Source organism: Nomia melanderi, chromosome 4 (genome assembly GCF_051020985.1).
Source record: "Nomia melanderi isolate GNS246 chromosome 4, iyNomMela1, whole genome shotgun sequence".
NCBI classification, from domain to species: Eukaryota; Metazoa; Arthropoda; class Insecta; order Hymenoptera; family Halictidae; genus Nomia; species Nomia melanderi.
Genome location: NC_135002.1, coordinates 2,448,589 through 2,471,294, shown reverse-complemented (window position 1 = coordinate 2,471,294; position 22,706 = coordinate 2,448,589). Strand labels below are relative to the sequence as shown.

At 41.3% G+C, this 22,706-nt stretch overlaps 4 protein-coding genes across 10 annotated transcripts; 3 read left to right on the top strand and 1 right to left on the bottom strand.

Annotated features, from left to right (window-relative positions):
- Window positions 1-365: 365 nt before the first annotated feature.
- On the bottom strand, window positions 366-7,017 carry LOC116428236 (uncharacterized). 4 transcript variants are annotated; one of them, XM_076367485.1, is made up of 5 exons: window positions 6,463-7,017; window positions 5,766-5,949; window positions 5,492-5,685; window positions 3,302-3,508; window positions 366-3,206 (listed from the first exon to the last, which is right to left on the bottom strand). In XM_076367485.1, the coding sequence occupies exons 1-5, from the start codon at window positions 6,641-6,643 to the stop codon at window positions 550-552; spliced, it is 3,423 nt and encodes a 1,140-aa protein (XP_076223600.1). In that variant the 5' UTR covers window positions 6,644-7,017; the 3' UTR covers window positions 366-549. The 4 variants fall into 4 exon arrangements, with proteins under 4 accessions (XP_076223600.1, XP_076223601.1, XP_076223602.1 ...); XM_076367486.1 differs by having other exon boundaries at window positions 5,766-5,945; window positions 6,463-6,599; XM_076367487.1 differs by lacking the exon at window positions 6,463-7,017 and adding an exon at window positions 6,013-6,369 and having other exon boundaries at window positions 5,766-5,945.
- Window positions 3,427-5,750, top strand: LOC116428235 (carbohydrate sulfotransferase 11). Of its 2 annotated transcripts, XM_076367495.1 has the most exons (6): window positions 3,427-3,569; window positions 3,685-3,893; window positions 3,981-4,120; window positions 4,189-4,508; window positions 4,568-4,754; window positions 4,831-5,750. In XM_076367495.1, exons 3-6 carry the CDS (start codon window positions 4,013-4,015, stop codon window positions 5,341-5,343), a joined length of 1,128 nt encoding a protein of 375 aa, XP_076223610.1. In that variant the 5' UTR covers window positions 3,427-3,569; window positions 3,685-3,893; window positions 3,981-4,012; the 3' UTR covers window positions 5,344-5,750. The 2 variants fall into 2 exon arrangements, with proteins under 2 accessions (XP_076223610.1, XP_031835476.2); XM_031979616.2 differs by lacking the exons at window positions 3,427-3,569; window positions 3,685-3,893 and having other exon boundaries at window positions 3,896-4,120.
- Window positions 7,018-7,226: 209 nt separating the features above from the next.
- LOC116428231 (ubiquitin-protein ligase E3C) lies at window positions 7,227-13,171 on the top strand. 2 transcript variants are annotated; one of them, XM_031979613.2, is made up of 6 exons: window positions 7,227-7,984; window positions 8,073-8,542; window positions 8,599-9,134; window positions 9,219-9,528; window positions 9,727-11,272; window positions 11,688-13,171. In XM_031979613.2, exons 2-6 carry the CDS (start codon window positions 8,091-8,093, stop codon window positions 11,853-11,855), a joined length of 3,012 nt encoding a protein of 1,003 aa, XP_031835473.1. In that variant the 5' UTR covers window positions 7,227-7,984; window positions 8,073-8,090; the 3' UTR covers window positions 11,856-13,171. The 2 variants fall into 2 exon arrangements, with proteins under 2 accessions (XP_031835473.1, XP_031835472.1); XM_031979612.2 differs by having other exon boundaries at window positions 9,219-11,272.
- A 149-nt stretch (window positions 13,172-13,320) lies between these two features.
- On the top strand, window positions 13,321-19,535 carry muskelin (muskelin 1). Of its 2 annotated transcripts, none has more exons than XM_031979946.2 (12): window positions 13,321-13,514; window positions 13,738-13,807; window positions 13,951-14,093; window positions 14,156-14,360; window positions 14,440-14,632; window positions 14,715-14,950; window positions 15,010-15,290; window positions 15,357-15,537; window positions 15,618-15,821; window positions 15,915-16,106; window positions 16,176-16,418; window positions 16,506-19,535. In XM_031979946.2, the coding sequence occupies exons 1-12, from the start codon at window positions 13,426-13,428 to the stop codon at window positions 16,737-16,739; spliced, it is 2,271 nt and encodes a 756-aa protein (XP_031835806.1). In that variant the 5' UTR covers window positions 13,321-13,425; the 3' UTR covers window positions 16,740-19,535. The 2 variants fall into 2 exon arrangements, with proteins under 2 accessions (XP_031835806.1, XP_031835808.1); XM_031979948.2 differs by having other exon boundaries at window positions 13,468-13,615.
- The last annotated feature ends 3,171 nt before the right edge of the window (window positions 19,536-22,706 follow it).

Here is a 22,706-nt window from a genome sequence, read left to right as displayed (position 1 = left end):
TGTCCTTAGCGATATAACAGATTTGTAAGGAAAATATATGAAATTATTAATTTGAAACCATTCTTTTATACATTGTTTGCCCCTTTAAATAGCTCTATTCTTCAAAATCATTCTGTTTCGATAACAGCAATACTTTAGGTTTTAATTTTCAACGATTCACCCTGTAGATAGAGAGATATATATATAAATATACAAAACACATAACTACATATACATACATTATGGTGTAAAAAAGTCTTTTATTATACATAACATTGTTGTATATAAAAATAATTTTCATATGTATAATTATTACAGATCTTTAATATTGTATAATGTAATATCGTACTTGGCAACGATGTAATTGATTTACATACTTAATAAAAATGGATACAGTACACGGACGCAACTGCTTCGTCCTCGAGACGAGGCGGCTCGACCCGGGAAGACAACGATCGTACGAAACTAAAGCTAAAGTATCACCCGCGGCGGGAAGCTCGTGCCCCGAACTCTCGCGGGGGTGCGCGAAGGAAACTCGTATCGGCGACGTGAAATCGTGGAACGAGTTTCCTAAAACTTCTTCACGGCGGAGCCGACGAGGGACCTCCTCTTGTTCCAGGTCAGCAGTTTCGGCGGGGACAGGACCTGCTCCAGGAATATGTGCCTCCTCTCCTTCAGATTCAAATCGGTATCGTGCGAGGACTTCTCGATCTGGCAGATCGTGTCGGTCTTGTCCCGGTTCGCGTTGGACCGGTCGTTCGGCGCGTGTTTCGCGAGGCCGACGTTCAGCGGAGCTGCCGGGGCCAGGTTCTCCTTGTCGTGTCTCGCGAACAGGTCCACGCCCTTCCTCGAGACGACCGATCCGGCCTTCTTCAGCGGGTCCAGCTCCGAGGCCGACTGCTCCAGCTTGATGGCTTTGTTCGGCGTGACGACGTAGACCAGCTGCGACTTCGTCTCGAACTTCTCCCTCAGCAGCGAGAACTTCCGCTTCGGGTAGTTCATCGGTCTCTTGCGCTTGTCGGGATCGGCTTTCTCCGCGTCGACGTTCGACTCCGCCGGTCCCATCGAAAGCGCGTCCACGCTGCCGGCTTTGCAGGTCTCCGCGGTCTCGCAGGCCCCTGGGAAATTATGTACAACTTGAACGTTCTGCGCGACCGGCACCAGAGGACTCATCTCGACGTACAGGTCGTTCTCCTTCGAGTCCTGCGCCTTCTGCGTCTTCGCCTTGCCGCCGAGGATCGGCGAGTCGGAGAGTATCGCGTCTATTAACGGAGTCTTCTTGATCGACTCGATCGCGCAGTACTTCACCAGGTCCCTGATGGTGTCTATCTCGCACCTGCCCCGCACGATCGAGTCCGGCTCGTCTAGTCGGTTCAGGTAGTTCCGGTTGCAGGTGGCCGGGTCCTTCAGGTCGTTCTTGAACAACGCTCTGGTCAGCTGCGCCTTCTTTATCAGGTTCTTCGGGTCGAAGTCCTCCCACTGCGAGCCGGTCGTGTGGTACACGTGCCTCGGCGAGTTCTCCGCCGTGTACCGTCTTATCTGGTCTATCGTGCTCACCAGGGTGCTCACCGAATCGCGAGTGGGCCTGGAGTGGTCGAACTTATCCTCGTCGTGCTCCTCTAGGATAGTGTCCAGCGCGAACATGCCGCCCTTCTCGTCTATCACGACCGGCTTCGCGATGTACACAGTGGCGTTCTGCTCCTCCACCTCGGCGGACCTCTTCCCGGACGAGGAGTCCTCGTTGCGAGCCGCCCTTAATTCGCGGGGGTCGATCAGGTCGTACGCGAGCGTGTCCAGGTAGTCGTCCTGCTTCAGGATGCCTCTGAGTATCGAGCTGACGCAGGTGATGTCGGAGAACTCGGAGCTGTACGTGGTGCCCGTGGTGGTGCTGGTCAACGTGTCCCTCCGTCTGTCCCGTACCACGCTGTCGTCGTGGATGTAGGTCTCTATGTCGGTGTACCCCTTCCAGCTGCGGATGCACCACGGCGGTCTGGCGACCCCCAGCGGGCAGACGTTCTCGTAGTCGTGTATGGAGGTGACGCAGCTCATCGTCTCGTCCCTCTGCTGCAGGTCCTTCGTCAGCTTCTCGGTCTCCGAGATCTTCTCGCGGGCGTCGTCGAAGATCGGCGGCGTCTTCAGCCTGTCCCTCATCGAGACGCCGTTGTCGTGGTCGTCGCCGAGGTCGTCCTTGTCGTCGTGCGCGTCCTTGCGCGCCTCGCCGACGGAACGACCCTCCGGATCCTGGCGAGCGCCGTTCATGTCCGACAGCTTCTTGTCGACCTTCTCGTTCACGTCGTTCTCCATCTCGAGGATCAGCTGGTTCGAGAAGCAGATCCCTCGCCTCTTACGCGACGAGCCCGACAGACTCGACGGCTCGTCCTTCGCGGTGACCTCCTCGTCTATGTCGAGGCCGTGGCTGGTCGGCAAACAGATGCCCCTGCGCTTCTGACGGTGAATGTCCTTCTCGGCGGCGTCGTTGCAATCGTTCTGCATCTTGAACTCCCGAGCGGCGACGGCGGCGTCCGGGGGGTGGAACGAGGAGGGTTTCGGTAACGTGCCCGACGTCCCGCCGCTGCCCTCGTCCTTCGGGAGAATCTCGTTATGCGCCGACTCGCATTCGGAAACGACGCGCATGGCGGCAGTCTTCGATTCGCTCGCGACTTTGCAGCTCTGGTTGATGATACCGGTCTCCGCGCAGTCCGAGCTCTGCACGATGTTCGTCAGTAGCGACTGCTTGTCCGTGGTCACCTCCTCGGACACGGCCTCCTGGGAACGACCGACGGAACATGGGGAGTTCGAGTAATACTGTTTGAACGATCTAGGCGTGCCCACCGTCTTGGTTACCGTCTCCGCCTGTTTCTCGCCGCCGCCTTTCGACGCGCCGCCGATGATCTTCGACGGATGATACTTGCCGTAGTACAGCAGCATATTCGAGAGGCCGATCATCATACCGCCGGCCACGACGCTCGCCACCGTCGCTATCTCCTTCGTTTTGATCGTGTCTTTGAAACAGAACACGTAAACCACCAGGAACACTGTATTCTCTATCGTGACGATCAGATAGAAGATAAGCATCCTGTAACGGGACTTGCCAACCCGTAGATTGAAGAAATCGAAGCAATAAATTAATCCTATGATACAATTATAAATACGCTCCTCCCATATGGTCGGGCAGAAGTCCGTGTTCTGTAAGATCACCCATACGGTCATAAATAGCCAATGGAGTCCTGTAACAGTTAGAAGAGGATGATGCACACCGTGCGAAACGCATAAGTCTATTTCCAGAGGTTGTTTTTGCGCCGGCTTAAGCCGGTACACTCACCGAGAAACAGTAAAAACCATTCTCTTAAGCAGAGCGCCGTTAACACCAGAACGATGATTCTGGATATTAGCATTCCGGCACGCCAGAATCCCTGAAGAGCCAACGCCACCCATGTCGCCTCGTGGTCGGGATTTATTTTGTGCATTGCTTTTATATATGTACCTATAGCCCAGCTCAGTGAACAAAACGACACCACGGCTGACAGACCTGTTCAATTGTTTATTTTAAGGGTACATTAATCGTAGTGTATGCTCTTCTGTGTGGCCAGGTACTATAAACGCTTCTTAGATTTTCATAGAATTCAGAAGTATAATGTATCTGTACTTAGTCAAACAGTTTTTTTGGTCTGTAGCGGTGGCAGTAAAAAGTTATTCTATTTTTAGCCCTTCGAAACACCCACACTACTCGAGAAAGAAAATATTATTTTTAAAGTTACTGTACCATGTGCTTGCCCGATAGAATATCTACTCAGTAGCCATGCCATATGGTTCTAAACCGGAGGTGTAGAGTCCTCCATGGGAAGATAGAAACTGTCCATATTATCTTTGTTCCTGTCTCTGTTATCTATGGGGGCGGGTCAAAGGAAGTGAAAGTATGCAGCCTCCAAACTATAGTATTCTTTTAAAATCTTCGAGTCGCACTACCTCCATGACAAGAGAGATCGTTTTTTTTTTTCTAGAAAATTTTCTGTACAAGCAAAAAGAATATCAAATGCCGATAGTGAAAATGACAGAACTCGAAGGCCAAACACATATACGTCCACACTTGTTAAAAGTGAAATGTTTACATATCTTTAGTAACATGTTTTTAGGATTAAATGTAAGTAGCCTCCAGGTTAATCGAATGGTTCAATGTTTTTAGATAAGAATCTGTAATTTTTTTTACAGAGACAACTTACGATAGTGAAATTAATTACAATATTTGCCATAGTATTCATGTTGTTAATATTATTATTAAATTTGCTACACAACTCGTGTTTACACACGACTAAACATATAAAATCTGCAAATTATATTTACAATGAATATTACAAACATTATGATCCAGTCAGAAATAAATCTAGTTCAAGTATTTTAACCACAAAGGAAATGGAAGCCATAAAAATCGAATTTGACGATAGAAAAAATAAGTTAGAAACATATTGCAAAACTATAGTAAGACCAGAATCAAACTTGGACAATGTACTGTCTAACATGGTCATCGATACGTAAGTATAACATAATCTGCTTCTAAAAAGTTAAATTAATTTAAATCTGTATTTTGCAGGGTACATGGAATATCGTGGTGTCCTATATACAAAGTTGCCAGTTCCATATGGATGAAGCATTTTGCTACACTTGGAGGAGTATTAACAGAAACAGCTATGGAACTGATTCGCAGAGATATTTTACAAATTAACACAATTGTTAGAAAAGCATTCCCACGTGACAGAGACATGAAAAAAGCATATCAAGTATGTAATAGTATGACAAAAACAGAGTAGAAATACATATTGGAAGATATAAAAAGTAAGACATACTTTGTTGCAGAAACTGAATAAAACACTAAAATTTTTGATTGTTCGACATCCGTTCGAACGTCTTGTATCTGCGTATAGAGATAAATTAGAACACATACAAGGAAGAGATTACTATTATAAAAGATTTGGACGTCATATTACACACAAGTATCACAAATATAGACAACCAAATGAAACTAAAATAGAGCCCACATTTACAGAATTTCTCCGCTTTATAGTAGAAGAAAAATATTTTGATGAACATTGGGCACCATATGTTGATACATGCGAACCTTGTTTAATTACGTACAATTACATTTTGAAATTTGATACCTTCGACAGAGATCAACAGTTTCTAATACAAGAACTAGGTATAAGCGATTATTTATATGATAGAAATGATTTAAGAAACATAAATCCACGAGGAGTTACAACTACTGCTATAGTTAAAGAATACATGCAGAATGTTCCTCGGTCATTGCTCGATGATATTAATAAGGTTTATGAAAGTGATTTTAAGCTATTTTCTTATTTACCTCTGTGACAACAGTTTACAACATTTGTTACTAGTGATACAAATTCTAATGTGATAAATAATTACACTTAACCCCAACCCATGCATCGATGATCTCAAACACAGAGTGTGTAACTTTTTAATTCACGTATTGTGTAATTATTTGAATTGTCCTTACTTGTCCAAAGCGGTGTATGACGTAATACTGCCATAACGTATAATTGCAATATTAATTGCGGAGCAGCCCCCATAAATGATTCGAACAGGTGTAACATGCATATATCACTTTCTTGTCTATATACCCAGTTTTTATCCTTTACAAATCGTTTGCTCCTCAATGAATAAATTGTGGCATAAAGTAATATTAAATACCTAAAAATAAAAGTACCTTCCCTGAGAGAAAACATAACTAATAATTATAAATTAATTCAAAGAAAGTTGTTTTAAAATACCTTTGCAATACTCCTAAAAAGAAAAAATGTAATAGCCAATGTACAGTTTTGATAGAACCATCACTGTGATACCATCTCAAACTAAACATCTGAATAACAGCAGCGGGTAAAATTGTAAAACTCATAGCAAAGCATCCCCAAATAAATTGGCCTTGTAAAAAATATTCCATGAAAACAATACTGTCTACAACAAAAATTAAATTGTAATTTATACGTATTTTACGGATGCTCTTATTAAATGCATTACATTCACGAAGATTAAACATATCAACTTTAATTTCTCTCATAATTTGCATTTAAAATTTGCATCAAGATTAAAAGGCATCAATTAAGCGAGACTTTGTTTTATGTAAAAACACATTTAATTAAAGCTTATGTTTATTATATAATACATCAAGCGTATATAAAAGTCAGAAAAATCTTAAAAAATTCCAAGTTTTACATATTACTCAATCATAATCATGTTATATACGTATATATGTATATATATGTATGTACGTATGGATGTATGTTTTGTATGTAAACAATACACACACGAAACTAGAATAATATTATTGTTTTATTTCAACATTAAAAAGAACTACTTTCGTTTAGTTACGATTAATTTCTCTTAAGTTACTTTTACGTTCTATCAAATGAAACAGAATTTCTAAATGCAATAGAGAAAATACGTAATATATTTTCATTCTTTGGTCACCTGTTGCTATATCGACGAAAAAAAAACTGACAGAGGTCATATAGTAAATTAAATCTAATAATCGGAATCGATAACATTCTATTTCTCTGTGCGAGATTGCTGTTGATACATTTCTTTTCACAGTTTCGTAGCACGAAACATTGTCATGTTTTAACTCTGCCGCCGCCATCTTCCCGGCCATTCTTTATTCAATTTCACAGAATAAATGAAAAAACGCGTTTCAGTATCAGCTGCGTACCTCCCATTTTTTCATTTATATCGTATTTCAGTGCGAAACTCGATCAATGATTTCCTAATTGAAACCATTAACACACAAACGCATAACGAACATTATTAATATCATTTGCGAACGAAACCACCGAACTAATCGTAACGAAAACATCACGATCACAACCACTGACCACAAACGTTAATTACAGCCAATCCCGAATTGAAATCTGCGATTTCAAACTAGATGCGTACCAATGAAAAACCTATTGACTCGACTAATTCATCGTGGCGCCTTATATGAAATATAAACTCGAACGAACAAGTATGTTCTTAAATATTTTTTTCCTTTTTCTGGATTTCTCGTATCGTACGCGTTTCGTAAAGGCTTACAGGTACAGTTCCCCATATGATGACTTTCCCATGAATCTTTAAAAAAAATTGTTCCAATATACACCAAGCGAAATATAATCGTACCCCTTTTTAGGAATTAATGTACAATAATTTCGTAAATATTAACGATCAATCCAGCACCGTGTCGAGTACACATGTTGGTAACTTTTTTGAGGTGTTCAAGTCTCGATGCACTGGTTATACTTTTTTTCCAGTATTACAATCTAAAATTCTATCAATCAAAGGCCATTAAAAACGTAATATTTGAAGAAATCTCGTCCTTGGAGCCTATGCTTGCTCCTCGTGTGTGTCAATGAAATTTTAATCTTGAAAGTTTTGTTGGTTCACGTGTAATGTTTTTCAAATATGATAATGTAGAAATGTGTATTGTAAAAATTGCATCTTAATTCGTTCACCATCGATGAATGCATTTACACAAATATACACGCACGCGCATTATGTGTATATCCCCCTTAATACGATCTGAAAGAAAGTATGGCGAGCATTTGATGACTGGTCGTATGCATGCGATCTAGTGTTAAGAATTAATTGTTTTTTGCTGACATACCATCGAGATAAACGAACCACGGAGAATATGTTTGGAATTCGATCATCAGCGTAAAATTATACCGGAACGAAAACCAACGACAACAATAGTTTTCGTAGCTGTTAACCTTGTCAATCAGAAAAAAATTTGACTCTTACGTAGAAGTGAATTGAAATTTTGAGTGAAATCGGTATTGCCATTAGTTTTCAGATCTGATGAAATACTCTTAACCATGCGGAGATAAGTAGCAATATGCCCACGATGGCTCGTAGCGTTTAAGAAATGATATTCTTTTGTGAAATATTTCTGTTGAATTCATATTAGTAGGACTTATGATTTCTCAATTGTAAGTCGTACTATACGTCTTCCTCTATGGTGAGTAATTAAAAATATTTAACGTTTTTCTGTGTATTTAATCTACGAAGACAACAGGTTAATTTCTTGCTTTTATTGTTCATTTTAGAATTGAGTTGGGAAGGTTATGATGTTCAAAAAATATCGAAACATCATGTATAGTTTCGATGGTGATTACAGACGCAAACCCCAACAAAATTTAGCCGGTGCAAGCAGGAGAGACGACCGGTCAGAGAAATCATTGCTATTGCAGCATGCTAAGTTAGAACGTTTAAAACGAGCACAGCAACGTAGAAGACACAATGCAGTTTTAAAACTTCAGGCAGTTATCTGTGGATTTATCGTTAGAAAACGCACAAAGATAATTGTGAGAAAGGAATTCGACGAACAGCAGCAAATAACTGGTCTTAGAAATTTAAATTTGGACGACTTGACACTATATTTTAGGAAATTATTATTCTTTTACGATTATACTTTGGATACTAGCAGGTTGGTGTGGACATTTCAACATTTTTTGAAACACGAACAAGAAATTAAACAGAAATGCGTGAATTGTCCCGAATGGATGTGGAGAGTAAGGTAAGCCAAAATGTGAGAACATCGTTAATACTATGTACTAACGTAATTCCTTACAGATGGATGCTTCGTATGTGTATGAAACATATTTCAGAAGCCTTGATGAATGGAGGTGGTTCATTGGCTATACCGTTAAGGGCTTTAGAAGTATTTACTAGTCGTGAAGATACAGAAAAGATCTTAGGAGAACACGGTTACAACTATTTAGAAACCATCTTTGTATATTTGATAAAACACAAATACTTCGATCAATTAAGGAAACTAATAGACGAGAAAGTTCCACCAATGTTGGAGCCAAGTTCTGTCCCGGCGACTCCGCTCTCGAAGTGTCTAGTGGATATGCTAAAGCGACCATTAGACTTAATTTCCTTTCTAGATCAGAAAGACGATTTTTCTGTGCTCGTCTTAAGGGAACTTTGCAGAAGCGTATTGTCCCCAAGAATGACTGATCCGATTCGAATGTTCATAATTCCATCGTTATCCGAGTACAAAGAATTCCCATACGATCAAATGATTGACTGTATCAATAGAGTCAAGATAGAGTATACAATGAGTTTATTTTATTCTATATTATCTTTAGAATCGAATCGTTTATGTAAGTGTACAAAAGATGTTGGACAGTCCGTTAAAAGCGTACGGGGCAAAGATCATCCGTTAAAGAAACGTTTCTCCGTTCCAGCGACATACAAATCAAAGGACGTTCTGATCAATTACCTACAAGTCCTCGCCGCGATGAGTTCGACGATAGTTCCATTGAACGCCGACGAGAACCTAGAGCAAGCGGACGATTCGGACACAGAGTCGAACGCCAGTATGATCGACGACGAACAAGCTGACAGTCTACACCAGTGTTTAGCGATGCTGAATGAGCAACACCGCGTTCAGGAGATACTGTTAGCGGTGGACCGAACCAAAGACCCAATCGTGTTGCAATCGTTGTGCCAACTCTGCCATCACTTGCTGATCAGCAACAAACTAGCCATACATAAGTATAAATTATTGTACATGCTCGCCTTCAAGCCGGTATTCCTGAAAAACTTATGGAACGCTCTGTTGTCAGTTTACCAAGTGTCGTTGTTCGGTGGAGCGACACCGCTCTTACAGATCATATCGCGCGGGCTAGGTCTCTCTAGCGAGGACACGAGAAAAATCGTTCCACTCCTAGCCGTGTTTTGTTCGCTGTTTAGCCTGCTCATCGCCACGTTGCACGACACGGAGTTCTTCGTCGAGAACACAGAGCAAACGTTGGACTCCAACGGGCAACAGGCGATGCCGTTCACGATCTCAGAACTGGTAATGCTGTCGAGTCACCTGAAAGGCGTCTGCTTGGGTTTGGTTGAACTTGCGTTCCCCGACAGTCGGCTCACCGTGCGGGACGACTACAAGGACGCGGTCCTCGGTCCGTCCTGTCCGATCCAGAACCAGCAAGACACGCAAATGTGGACGCACCTGTTCAAAGTAACCGTCGGCTTGCTGCGCCAGTTGCACGCGCGCGATCTCAGGCAGCAGTTCTGCCCGGAGGGACACTGGATCGCCTCGAACGCGATGCTGTCGATACCCATCGACAAGCCCCAGGACTTCACGTTCCACAGACGCCGCCTGCGGGGCTACGTTCCGTTCCAGGGGTTACGTGTGTTCACGCGGAAAGAACTGGAGGAGGGTCCGCCGTTGTCCTCGAAAGAGGTCCGAACGTTGACGTTCCTCCGCGAGATACCGTTCGTCGTGCCGTTCAACGACCGAGTGATGGTGTTTCAATCGTTGATCTACCGGGACAAGTCCGAACAGCAGAGTGAAATGACGCACTTCATGCAGGGCCCGTCGATCATGATATCGGTGAGAAGAAACTACTTGTACGAGGACGCGTTCCAAAAGTTATCGCCGGAGAAGGAGCCGGAGCTGCGACTGAAGATGCGCGTTCAGCTCGTTAACACCGCCGGATTGGAGGAGGCCGGAGTAGACGGCGGCGGTGTGTTCAGGGAGTTTCTGTCGGAACTGTTGAAGACCTGCTTCGACCCTAACCGGGGCTTCTTCAAGCTCACCAAGGACAACATGCTGTACCCGAACCCCACGGTGCAGTCGTTGATCGACGATTTCCCGAAGCATTATTACTTCATCGGTCGGATCCTCGGGAAAGCCTTGTACGAGAACCTGCTGGTCGAGCTGCCGTTCGCGGAGTTCTTCCTGTTGAAGATCGTCGGCCGCCAGTCGGACGTCGACGTGCACCACCTGGCCTCCCTGGACCCGATCATGTACAGGAACCTGTTGTATCTGAAGAGTTACAAGGGCGACGTCTCGGACCTCGGCCTCGACTTCACGATACTGTCGGACGAGCTGGGCGAGCGGCGCGTCGACGAGCTGAAACCGAGCGGCGCCAATATACCGGTCACCAATCACAATCGCATCGAGTACATCCATCTGATGGCCGACTATAAGCTGAACAAACAGATCCGAGCGCAGTGCTACGCGTTCAAGCAGGGCATCGGCAACGTGATCCCAATGGATTGGCTGCAAATGTTCAGCAACAAGGAGCTGCAGGTTCTGATATCCGGCGCGCAGATCCCCGTCGACGTGAACGACTTGAAGCTGCACACCAATTACACGGGAGGCTATGCCCCTGACCATCCCACCATCACCGCTTTCTGGAAGGTCGTCAACGAGTTTAACGACCAGCAGAAGAGGCAGCTGCTGAAGTTCGTTACCAGTTGCAGTCGACCACCTCTCCTTGGATTCAAAGTACACCTATTTGCTGAATAATACTAACTAAGGAGGAATTGTTTTCCTCGACAAAGAGAAAGAGAAACAGAGAAACAGTTGGATAAAGAATTCCTCGATTAGTCGTTTCCTTCTCTTCTCGTTTCATTTCATTTAAGTACACCTATTTGCTAAATAATACTAACTAAAGAGGAATTGTTTTCCTCGACAAAGAGAAAGAGAAACAGAGAAACAGTTGGATAAAGAATTCCTCAGTTAGTCGTTTCCATCTCTTCTCATTTCATTTCATTTCATTAAAGAGGAATTGTTTTCCTCGAAAAAGACAAAAAGAAACAGAAACAATTGGTTAAAGAATTCCTCAATTAGTCATTTCCTTCTCTTCTCATTTCATTTCATTTCATTTCATTTCTTAAACAGAGTACCATTTATGTTCCAGGAGCTCGATCCGCCGTTTTGCATTCAACAAGCTGGTAGTGTAGATCACTTGCCAACTTCCAGTACCTGTATGAATCTGCTGAAACTCCCGGAGTTTCCGGACGAGAAGACTTTGCGCGAGAAACTTTTGTACGCTATACAAGCCGGCGCGGGCTTCGAACTAAGTTAAGTTCCGTGCTCCTTGGATTCTATCTGGGCGAATCTGTTTTTTTTTCTTTTTTTTTTTCTTTTTTGTTTCTTAGTTGAATCGGTGATACCTGATTGTGTATATAAGAAGAAAAAGAATTGTACGTGTAATGAGACGATCAAGCGCGAGAGCGAGATGCAGATGTTGTAATATTTTATTAACTAAGGTATATTACCGCTCCGTGTGTACCGCGTTTCTATTGGAACCGCTCTTTCGCGCCCAACCGGTAGGTCAACGATAGCATTCTTAACGGGGAGGGAGGCGGGGCGGGGGCGGGGAACATTTTTAAGGAATTTCCATCGGATAAGGCAATAATACGTTTAATATTGTCAGGAGGGGCCAATTAATTGGGTAGCGTCTCGGAAGACCACACACTACCGGTACAGAGAACGAACGTAACATTTGTATGAATACGTTGGTTCGTTATATATATATACGATCTTGTGCTACACACAAGCTTACGTACGGTTCGTTCGATTTAAAATTAGAACAAAACACGGAACGATGACGGTGCGCAATTTTGTTACGTGCTAACAAATCTGTCATTGGGTCTAGCTTGCGTCAGGCAGGTCCGTACACGACAGAAAAGTTGTTAACCATTTCCAAAATGTAATTACCGAGAGTGCGGTACTTTCTCTGGGAATCAGCGAATAAATTTATTTACGTAGACACTAAAGATAAAATATCTCAGGAAACACGCTTTTCTAATTTTTATAAGCATTTTAACTGCTCAATAATTCCAGTCGTAACACGTCGGACGGATGTATTAATCATTATGGTAAATCGTCGGTCGTCACGCTACGAAATATAAAACGGTTCGTAATTACAAACTTCAAAGAATAACAGTTTTTTTTTTCTTTTTTTTCTTAGGAAATATCGTCGGGTTACGTTCCTGACAAAGTCACGTGGATTTGTTGTGTTTTGCTTTAATCTTAAGTTGAACGGACAAATACATATACAGACACACACACACATAGACACACATACAGACAGACAGAATTACGAGCGTATATATATGTATATATATATGAATATATAGAAATATATGTATATATACATACGTATATATTTTTTTGTTGTAACTTCTCTGTCCTTGGTCTACGACTGTAAATTGTGTATATTTTTATGTTTTGTATTCGTCACGAATGTCGCGCGACGCCTATATCTGTACTTCGAGTCTACATAAGAAAATAGGGTATATGTATTTATGAAATCGTTAATCTAGCGTGTAAATAAAAAAAAAACGAGATCCTCAAGTGTTATACACATCTATGGACAAATACATGATTTGAACGTTACATCAGCGTTTCATATTTTATTCAAAAGCGGCGATCATAAAACGGATAAGAATAATATGACATGTCAGTGAACCGAGTAAAGTTCCTCCGGTAAAGACGATCAGTTTTCAGGTGTGTATTGTTAGTTATACACGTAACCGACTGCCGTTCACCGGGTCATGTTTTCTTCTCATGGCGCTCGTTTTGCCGATATAATTGTGTCTGTGAAAATCGCACACACGTCCAGTGGTTAAAGCTTATGTCATTTGTGTAACATGGCGTCCAACGAAAATAGCGATTCCCAGAAAGTTTTGGAGTTCAAAATCTACAAGTACTCCAGCTTTTTCTCATCTTACGTGCCAGGGTAAGGCGTCTCTCGATATCCGAATAGTCCACCGACGAGTATATCGTCGCGATTGTAGGCTAGGAAACGTTTATTCGTCGCGAACGTATCTCTAACCTAAAGTAAGGGGTTGTGATTTAAAGCGAACACGTTCTACATGTAAAATTATCAAGTGAACAAGTGTTTTTATTGTATCGAGCTGTTCGACGATCTTTAGATTAACATTCTTCCGTTTTCCTCTTAGAAATATTCTCGTGGATAAACCGTCGGATCAGACATCGCGCTGGTCGTCCGATATTGACAATCACCCACAGGTAAACATCGTTTAAAATTAACGTAATTCGCTCTTACAGCATTTAAGAAACTGAACCGTTATCTAATTTGTCGTTTGAATTTATCATCTAATATTATTGCGATGATACGTAAATCGTTTGAATGTGTCCGTTTTTTTTTCTAGTTTCTCATATTAAAGTTACAACGCCCTTCAATTGTGAAAACAATTACCTTCGGTAAATATGAAAAAACACACGTATGTAACATAAAAAAGTTCAAAGTGTACGGCGGTTTAGAACCGGAAAATATGATGGAACTATTAGAAAGGTGAGTCTGTAAGTTGTAACTTGAGGCTGTAGTAAATAATAACTGCTTTTGTTTCGTTTTAGCGGACTGAAAAATGATTCTATGCCAGAAACATTCGATTTAAAGCATATATTAGGAAACAAGGATAATTATTTTCCAGTTAGATACATAAAGATTCTACCGTTACAATCTTGGGGTCCCAGCTTTAACTTCTCTATTTGGTATGTAAAACTGAGCGGTATCGACGACCCTAAAATAGTGAAACCCAACATTGAATGCTTCAATATGGTAAATATAACAACGTATTCTCTGTAAAGTGATGTTGCTTCTCTACCTATGAAAAAAAACAGATGGTCGTTCGTTTCAGTATCGTCAGAAAGAGGTGATAAGACTCTGTATGAAACACTTCAGAAGATTGGAGCAACCAGAAATTGTACAAACATTACAAAGAGTTACAGGGGTTTCGTTGGAAGATCCTAGGTTGACCGCGTTGTACGATCTATTGGTGACGAAGGGAGATTATTTGCAAGCTGAACATTTTATAAGTAACATTGTGATGAGTGAGTTTTCATTGATTTTCTCATATCCAACTTACAAAATAAGTTTCTGCAACCTTAGGGAGTAGTACAATTTACGTTACAGTGGGTCTATTAAACGATTATATACATGCTCAAACCTATAGAGCAATTTGGTCGAAATTGTCGACCGATGATCCTAAACCTGGAATGAGAGGTGGCCATCAAATGGTACTTGATCCCACCGCGGAGCTGGTGTATCTATTCGGAGGATGGGATGGAAATAAAGATCTTTCTGACCTGTGGGCGTACAACATAGCTACCAACAAGTGGACTATCATATGCAAAGACGCAGAAGCTGTGGTAAGTAAGAGAAAATGAACGGTTCTAATTAGACCGAGGATTGAAATTGATGACTGTAGGGCGGCCCGAGCGCGAGATCCTGTCATAAAATGTGTCTAGACCCTAAACGACGACAACTTTTCATCCTTGGAAGATATTTAGACACGCAGTACAGAAAGCTAGAGAACTTGAAGAGCGACTTTTTCGTGTACGATATCGAGTCGAATAAATGGACCCAAATATCGGAAGACACAGAATCCGTGGGTGGACCAGAATTAATTTTCGATCATCAAATGTCCATGGATGTCGAAAAGCGAACCATTTATATTTTCGGTGGTCGCGTCGTTGTTTCGCCAAACATGTAAGTGTCACTCGATTCTACATTCTTAGGCAATTACAATATTAAGCAAGGCCGTCTAATCTACAGTTCCGACGAATATGAATACCGTATAATACCGAACCTGCCTGAACCAATTTTCTCTGGACTGTATTCCTATCATGTGCCTACCGGTACATGGACGAAACTGGCCTGCGACATTGCGAGGCCGTGCCCTCCGAACGTGCCGACCATCAGATCCAGAGCCGGCCATTCTATGCTCTTCCATCCGGTATATCTGTTGAAAAGTTTTTTCAAACGACACTCATTAAGCGCGACACATCGAATTTTAATGTTATTCGTTTATCGCAGGGTTCAAGAAAACTATATATTTTTGCGGGTCAAAGGGGTAAAGAGTATCTCAGCGATTTCGTCACCTACGAGATCGACACGAACCACATAGAGCATATAAACTTCAACGATTCCAGTTCAAGCGATTCGAATCACGTGCCTGCAGCTGGTTTCACGCAGAGGGCAACGATCGATTCTGAATTAGGAGAGATCTACGTGCTGTCGGTTCGTTTGAAATATTTCTGATTAATAAGAACAACGATACAGATATTGCAATCAGATCTCCAATTCTTCTGTTTCCTCTGTTCTTTTCTCTAGGGGTTGAGCAAGGACAAGGATAAACGAGACGACAACGTGCAGAATTCCTTCTGGGTTTACAATATCGAAAACAACAAATGGTCATGTATTTATAGACACGAGAACGTAGGAGAGAAGTACTGGAACAAAATGCAAGATTACGTTCCCTGCCCGCGATTCGCGCATCAGTTGGTTTACGACCACGTTAAAAAGGTGTTGTATATAAACATCTTAAAATCGTCATCCTCTTTTTGCCAATTCATTGTTGCGATTGTTTCTCAGGTACACTTCTTATTCGGAGGAAATCCAGGAAGATCTTGCATTCGAAATCTACGACTCGACGATTTCTGGCAGCTGAAGTTGTGCCGACCCTCTCAAGACGAGATCCTGAAGAGATGCAAGCTGTTGATCAGGAAGCACAAGTTCAAAGAACTGGCCCTGAGCAACAGCGTGGAGGCGCTTAAATATTTGCAGGTTCAAGTGTTCGAGATCATTGATCACAACGACGCCGAACAGACGAAAGAGGTAGTATCATTTTTATCTGCGACTGTCAGGTGATAGTACGTTCCTTCGATTTTACATGTTGAACCTCACGCAATTTCTTCGTTGCAGTTTCAATTGTTAACGTCTATTCTATTCAAAGAGCAGAACTCGTTGTTAGAGGAAGCCACGAATTCGAACAGCTCGGGCAGCATGCTAGGAAGTTTCCTCCATGAACCGATGTACGCCCAGAACAGCCGCGACATTCACACGCTGAGAACCGAGCTGTACGACAAACTGACGGAATTTTTCCCGGAATCATTGACGCAACCGCGCGCAAATCTGATCGATCTTTTGCCGTTATGAACCGACACCGGAGAGAACCGGTCGAGAACGCCTCCAGACACATAGAAAAACAAAGAGATTCAGTTTGTTATCTTACGAAGGTGTTTACCGCAGAACAGTGAAATGTGATTTTATCTTTAAAAAGGAAAAAAAAAACGGGGGAAACGTTATTTTTATATAGTGTAATTCTTTGTATCGTTTTAAGAAAGAGGATTTACAAAAGCATATATACACGTATGAGTATACATATACATATAAATATTATAAATATTCAGAGATTCATTTTAATTTCGTTCACACGCGATGACAAACTTACACAGAGAATTATACTAATTGCATACTTAATTGTGATACGTTTAAGCGAAGACTTATGTAGAATGTGAATCTATATATTTTGTCTTTTGTACAGAGTTTTCGTTCGCATTGAATTGTTCTGATTGCTTTCTCATTGTAGCCGAAACGTTTAATTTCATTTATAGTTATCGCTTTGTGGAACGTGATTTAAAAAAGAGTGTGCTCGCGCATATCGCTATGTATTATCTTTCAAAACTGTTTGTTTCTCGTTGTGTTCCGAACACTCGAGCCATGGCGTCGAAATGCATTTATACCTCTACACGAATATTCCATTTTATTTGGCAAAGAACGTCAGTTACCTGTTCGAATGAGAAAGATAGTCTGCATATTTTTCACGAGAGAGAGAGAGAGACCCTCCGCTGTTTCGTACGCGTGTGCACGACAAGAGGGCTGTAAATGTTTTCACGAAACGAAAACTCGTCACATTAAGCGACACGTTAGGGAAATACGTATTCTTTTGATTCTGTTAGCTTCGCAACGTTCACTGTTCCAAATACTTTCTACAAATTGCAATTGCGTCTGAGACGCTGCTAACTAGCATCGAGTGTTTACAACTTATTCTAAGTTGACCAGAAATGCCTCACGGAGAATGTTAATGAACCTAAGGTAAATCCCGTCGTCGTAAATATGCATGGCAGTAACGCGAATTATTCGTAATCTTCCTCGTCCTAACTTGTTACTCGTGCATCGTATACATATATACACATATACATACACATACATGCATACATATGTATATAACATATATATATAGGTATATACATATATATGTGTACATACATTTCTTTTGTAATTTTTGCAGTTGCGCAATTTTTCTCTTCACCTTGTGTGTACACATGTATGTACCTGTATATATATACACACATATATATGTATGATGTGTGTTATATGTGTCCGTATGTATATATATACATATATAAATATATATAAATATAATATAAAAAAAATACATGTATATTCTACTATAGTACGTAAATAACTGAAGCCTTCGTTATTGTTAACAATTGTTTGTACTGTAAACGTTATTCGATGACACGCTCGTTATCACGCATCGATAAACACTTTGTATATAGCATCGCTTTGCCGATATATCTATTGTAAACAGAATTATATTTCTCGTTTCGTTGCAGATCCGTGAGAGAGAAAGGGGCGAGAGAGAGTGTGTGTGTAAACGAGTGAGAGGGAGCGTGGATTATGGGGGGAGGGTGGGGGAGGATGCATGGGAAAGCGCGCGGTATTCAGTTGCATCTTTGTACATAGAATTACTTACGCGTCGAGGAATGAAGCGATTGTACATCTCGGTTATAGATTAGGGTAGTATGACACTTTGTAAAAAACAAAAAAGAAACGAAACGAACCGGAACAGCGAGATGATGCACTAAATGAGAAACTAAAGCGGCGAAATTTCTGTGAACGAGACACGATCGTTCAGCGATCTTTGTCCAATGGAAAAAGGCTGTTACGCTTGTTCGTCATGGAAGCGTACCGTGGACAAACGTCTTCAATGTATCCAAGTGATATCCAGACTGCGAATATTCATGCACGTGTCCACAACTTGATGACTGAGGATTAGAAATTTATGGATATGGTCTAATCAATTTTCATTCCTTCGATTCTAATTTGCTGATAGTTATACGTAACCGATTCAAAATTCTTGTTCTTGCCTTTACCAGTCATCAAGTCATGGACATACAATTTTTCATCCATCGAGGGCTCGACATTCGTTTGAAACACTCTAAGAATTTTGTCGAACATGAAATTTGTCCAAAGATAAATTTGTCGAGCAATTGAGTGTTGCTGTAAATGCATGATGTCCGCAGTCTGTTGATAATGTTACGTCACGTATTGTATAGCCAACAAAAAATATGTACATATATATATATATATATATATATACAGAAAAAAAAAATTATATATATATATATATATATATATGTATATATTATGTACATCATTGAAACGTAACTGAAACATACACATCGGGATGTCAGGCATCAGATTAATCTCAGGATTTTCTCTTATCGCTAATCGCATCAGAATCGACGAGAACGTTGAATAGTAGAAGCCGTAAAGACATGATATTCGAAGTTCTAGTCAACTAACGCACGATTACGGGAAGCACCATCGTCGAGAACTGATCGGACTGAACACGGCGAGCGTACGATTTCTAACGATTTGAAATTATTATTATTATTATCATTATTACTACTACTACTACTACTACTATTATTATTATTACTATTATAATTATATAATGTCGCTACGCTTTATACTTCCATTGTATTTCTACGACTCGTTCGCTTCTATCAAATTTTTTTTCCGTTTTTCTTCTGTTCCTCAACAATTAATTAGACTATGAATGTTTACGCAAATATAAATTTCTACAGACCAGTTGACAGAAAACTGAATCAAACGAAGGGTCCTGCCAGGCTCCGTATAAAATAAAAACATCATTGAACCATACTTTGATTTTTCTATTTTGCTGAATTTTATACTGTTGCGTTAGAAACGCGTGGAATCCGTAGTGTACCTATAATCTTAGGTCGTGCTGTTCTTTATTAGTAAATTGGACTTCCTTCACGATGAACCCATGATTTCTTTGTTTATTTCCAACGCCATCCCTTACCGTGAACGGTAAGTAAAGAGGGTTGAATCAATTAATTAGTTTCATTATATTAACCCTTTGAACTCTGTAAGCTCCAATATTGCACCAGTTATAATATTAAATATTTAAAATGAATTTTAAAGAAACTACCCTAAAATTATTAGATTCTCCGCGCATCCAAATTTTGATGAAGAAGTGTTGCATTTCTAATTTTCGCTAGGAATACTATAAAAATTAGTTGCAGTTACTGATAGATTACAAAACAACCTGGAGTATTAATTATTATCAATTGAATGCATTCATCAACTTTATCATCGCCGTCCTAGAACCGAATACCTGCAAATGCAATAAAAAATTAAATAAAATAATCGTGACACATGGAACAAGGCACTAGGATTTTTTGTTACCGGTCAAACGTCAATGCCGGCAATGTTCAATTCGATCTTTCGATTTCTTTGCTCGATGAAACTATCGTCCGAGACGTAATAGATTCGCTTGAAAAGATTGAAAATGGAAAACGAGGACTCAGAATCCTTCGCGAAGGCGAGGAAATTACCTGAACACACGTTTAGACTGGAAAAGGTATTTTCATCGGTGAATGTTATTCATTTACATTCACTTATATTCATTTATATTCATTTATATTCATTTTTAAGATTGACAGAGAGAAAATGCACGACGCGATAGCATCGGAAATCAGGAAGTCCAAAATCTACCACGAAAGACATCCGAGAGAGTGTCGAACCGATCACGAATGCTTGCTGGAGCAACCTGAAGGTTGCTACTTTGCGAAGATGAAGGAGTTCGCGGATAGATTGCCCGCGAACAGCCTAGCTCCAGTAGGCAATTCGAAATTTTATGTACAGTTGAACACAATCGAAATTCGACTGGATAATTGCTCGATATTTCAGGAATGGGAGGACAACATTCGAAACTTGGTGACGGATCGGTTACGGTTGAAATACGCGAGCATCTTCGAGGATCAACTGAACGAAACGAAGACGCGTTACCAACGGTCGATGCACGAGCAGGCGGTGAAACGCGTGATCGCCGTGGAATGCCAGGAACCGTGCAACGAGCAATTGGTGCCGATCCCGCCGTACAAATTAGCTGGTAGAACGAATCTGTATCCGAAGTATTTGAGGAATCGTTGCACGATAATGAGGAGATTCTACTTACCGCATAAGCTGCTCAGGAACATCGTCGCTAGAGGTCATTGCCTGATGCCGGAGTGGATATGCAATTTCAACCGTTATCGGGAACTGGAGTACCTCGATTTCAACAGGTAGACTTTCAAAATCGTCCTCTGTGGCTTGAATACTTTGGCAGCACTTCGTTGTATATTTCTGTATTCTTATTTCTATTTTCTGTATTCTTTTAATTTTATTTAATTTTATTTAACCCCATTTTACTATTGATGATTTCGAAGGAACGTAGGAAAATTGTTCAACACTTTGACTGCCACGGTCACTGATGACCGGAGCTTTCAAATTACAAGAAAATAATTACTTGAGAGATAATTCATTTCGAATACAAATTTTCCGTAAGGTAAATAACTAGATGATATGGTAATATAAAAATTGTCATATCAGAATTAATAATTTTTATCTTTGCTGTAGAAAGGATAAGTGATACATAAAACGCTGTTTTTCGCGGCAGTCAACGTGTTCAATGAAATTTAATAGCAAAATAGTTTTTTTTATCCGTTGCAACGAATGACACTGATTTTTGTTCAATCTAAAAATCTTTATCACGAGTCTCACTTATCACTGTATGGCAAGGGGTTAATTTATTGATTCGTTTAGCACTCGATTCTAATACTCGTACGCAAAAACGGAAAATTAGACGTCTTCATTTCTGAGACGTTCTGCACTCGCGAATGATTTAACGGTCAATCAGTGGAAGCAGCACGCGACAGAACGTTAACACATTGTGTACCGGCTAATTTTCAGAAAACTGAATTGTGCGGTCATATTGTGAGGTCAACTTATATCATTATACATAGGTTACTAGTCGAACTAACTCGAACACCGTACGATCTAATCTAGGTTCCTGGACTTGGTGGAAGCGGATACGAAAAAAGGCGCGCTCGCCATCACTGGCACCTACTACGGCGACATCGTGCGGCTGATTTCCCAACCGCGCTACCTTCACGACGTACCCTCGCACGCCCTCGCCGATTTTCTCAACTGCGCGAATCATTTACTCGGTCTTCAAGTGGTCACACGCATGATAAAAACCGTCGAACATCTGCTCGAGATGTTGAGCAACAGGAGCTCCGTGCCATTGTTGAAAGTACGCCTCATGCTATTACCAATCTCATTCGCTGACAAACTTCATTTACAAGTTATCGACCGAGGTTTTCTAATTAGACTCAATAAAAACGAACAAAATTCAGATCTAAAAACTACCGCGTAAATAGTATTTAATTAATTAACCGAGTAAATTTTAGTGATTTACCGAGTAAAAACGAGGGTGAAAAAAGTTCGCGTAAATCGATGGTCACGTACACAAAATTTTACTGACGTACTCTACATTACCGATCATCCCTTTTGTAACGATACATCTAACTGTCACGTGACCGATGCGATTAATCGAAAATTACGATATCTTCTACTTTCCAGCTGCGACTAAAATGCGAGGCCAACGAGTTGTTCCTTAGCCCGACCATTCAGGAAATTTGTTTCTCGTTCCATTACGTTATCGATCAAATCCGTCACGTCGGCCAGCAACTGCCGTCGCTGGACTCCTGGGTCAACGCGAAGACCACTCGCGAACACGTCAAAGTCATTCTACCGGAATGGTACTTGGAGGAGGCTCGCAAACGGCTCGCGGTGATTTTGAACGACACTTATCGACCGTTGATCGATTACGTCGAGAATCTGCGGGGACGGTTCCGGGTTGTCTTCGATTCGGAGACGCAACGAGAGATCGTCGACTATGTTCGTTCGGGGCAAAGTTTTCAAGAGTGCGTCCAGAAGGTCGAAGGTTTCAACCAGTTCATTCGAGAAATTCATGGCATGGTAAAT

Bases quoted from the DNA above. Each gene is read 5' to 3' on its own strand.
- LOC116428231 (XM_031979612.2), top strand. From the start codon at position 8,091: ATGATGTTCAAAAAATATCGAAACATCATGTATAGTTTCGATGGTGAT. The intron at 9,135-9,218 runs GTAAGTGTACAA...TCTCCGTTCCAG, and splicing joins TTTAGAATCGAATCGTTTAT to CGACATACAAATCAAAGGAC. The intron at 11,273-11,687 runs GTACACCTATTT...TTTATGTTCCAG, and splicing joins CACCTCTCCTTGGATTCAAA to GAGCTCGATCCGCCGTTTTG.
- LOC116428235 (XM_031979616.2), top strand. From the start codon at position 3,896: ATGCAGCCTCCAAACTATAGTATTCTTTTAAAATCTTCGAGTCGCACT. The intron at 4,509-4,567 runs GTAAGTATAACA...TGTATTTTGCAG, and splicing joins TCTAACATGGTCATCGATAC to GGTACATGGAATATCGTGGT. The intron at 4,755-4,830 runs GTATGTAATAGT...ACTTTGTTGCAG, and splicing joins ACATGAAAAAAGCATATCAA to AAACTGAATAAAACACTAAA.
- LOC116428236 (XM_076367485.1), bottom strand. From the start codon at position 6,643: ATGGCCGGGAAGATGGCGGCGGCAGAGTTAAAACATGACAATGTTTCG. The intron at 5,950-6,462 runs GTGACCAAAGAA...TTTTTGTTGTAG, and splicing joins TTTCGTCGATATAGCAACAG to ACAGTATTGTTTTCATGGAA. The intron at 5,686-5,765 runs GTATTTTAAAAC...TTTTATTTTTAG, and splicing joins TTTTTAGGAGTATTGCAAAG to GTATTTAATATTACTTTATG.
- muskelin (XM_031979946.2), top strand. From the start codon at position 13,426: ATGGCGTCCAACGAAAATAGCGATTCCCAGAAAGTTTTGGAGTTCAAA. The intron at 14,361-14,439 runs GTAAATATAACA...CGTTCGTTTCAG, and splicing joins ACATTGAATGCTTCAATATG to TATCGTCAGAAAGAGGTGAT. The intron at 15,538-15,617 runs GTATATCTGTTG...CGTTTATCGCAG, and splicing joins ATTCTATGCTCTTCCATCCG to GGTTCAAGAAAACTATATAT.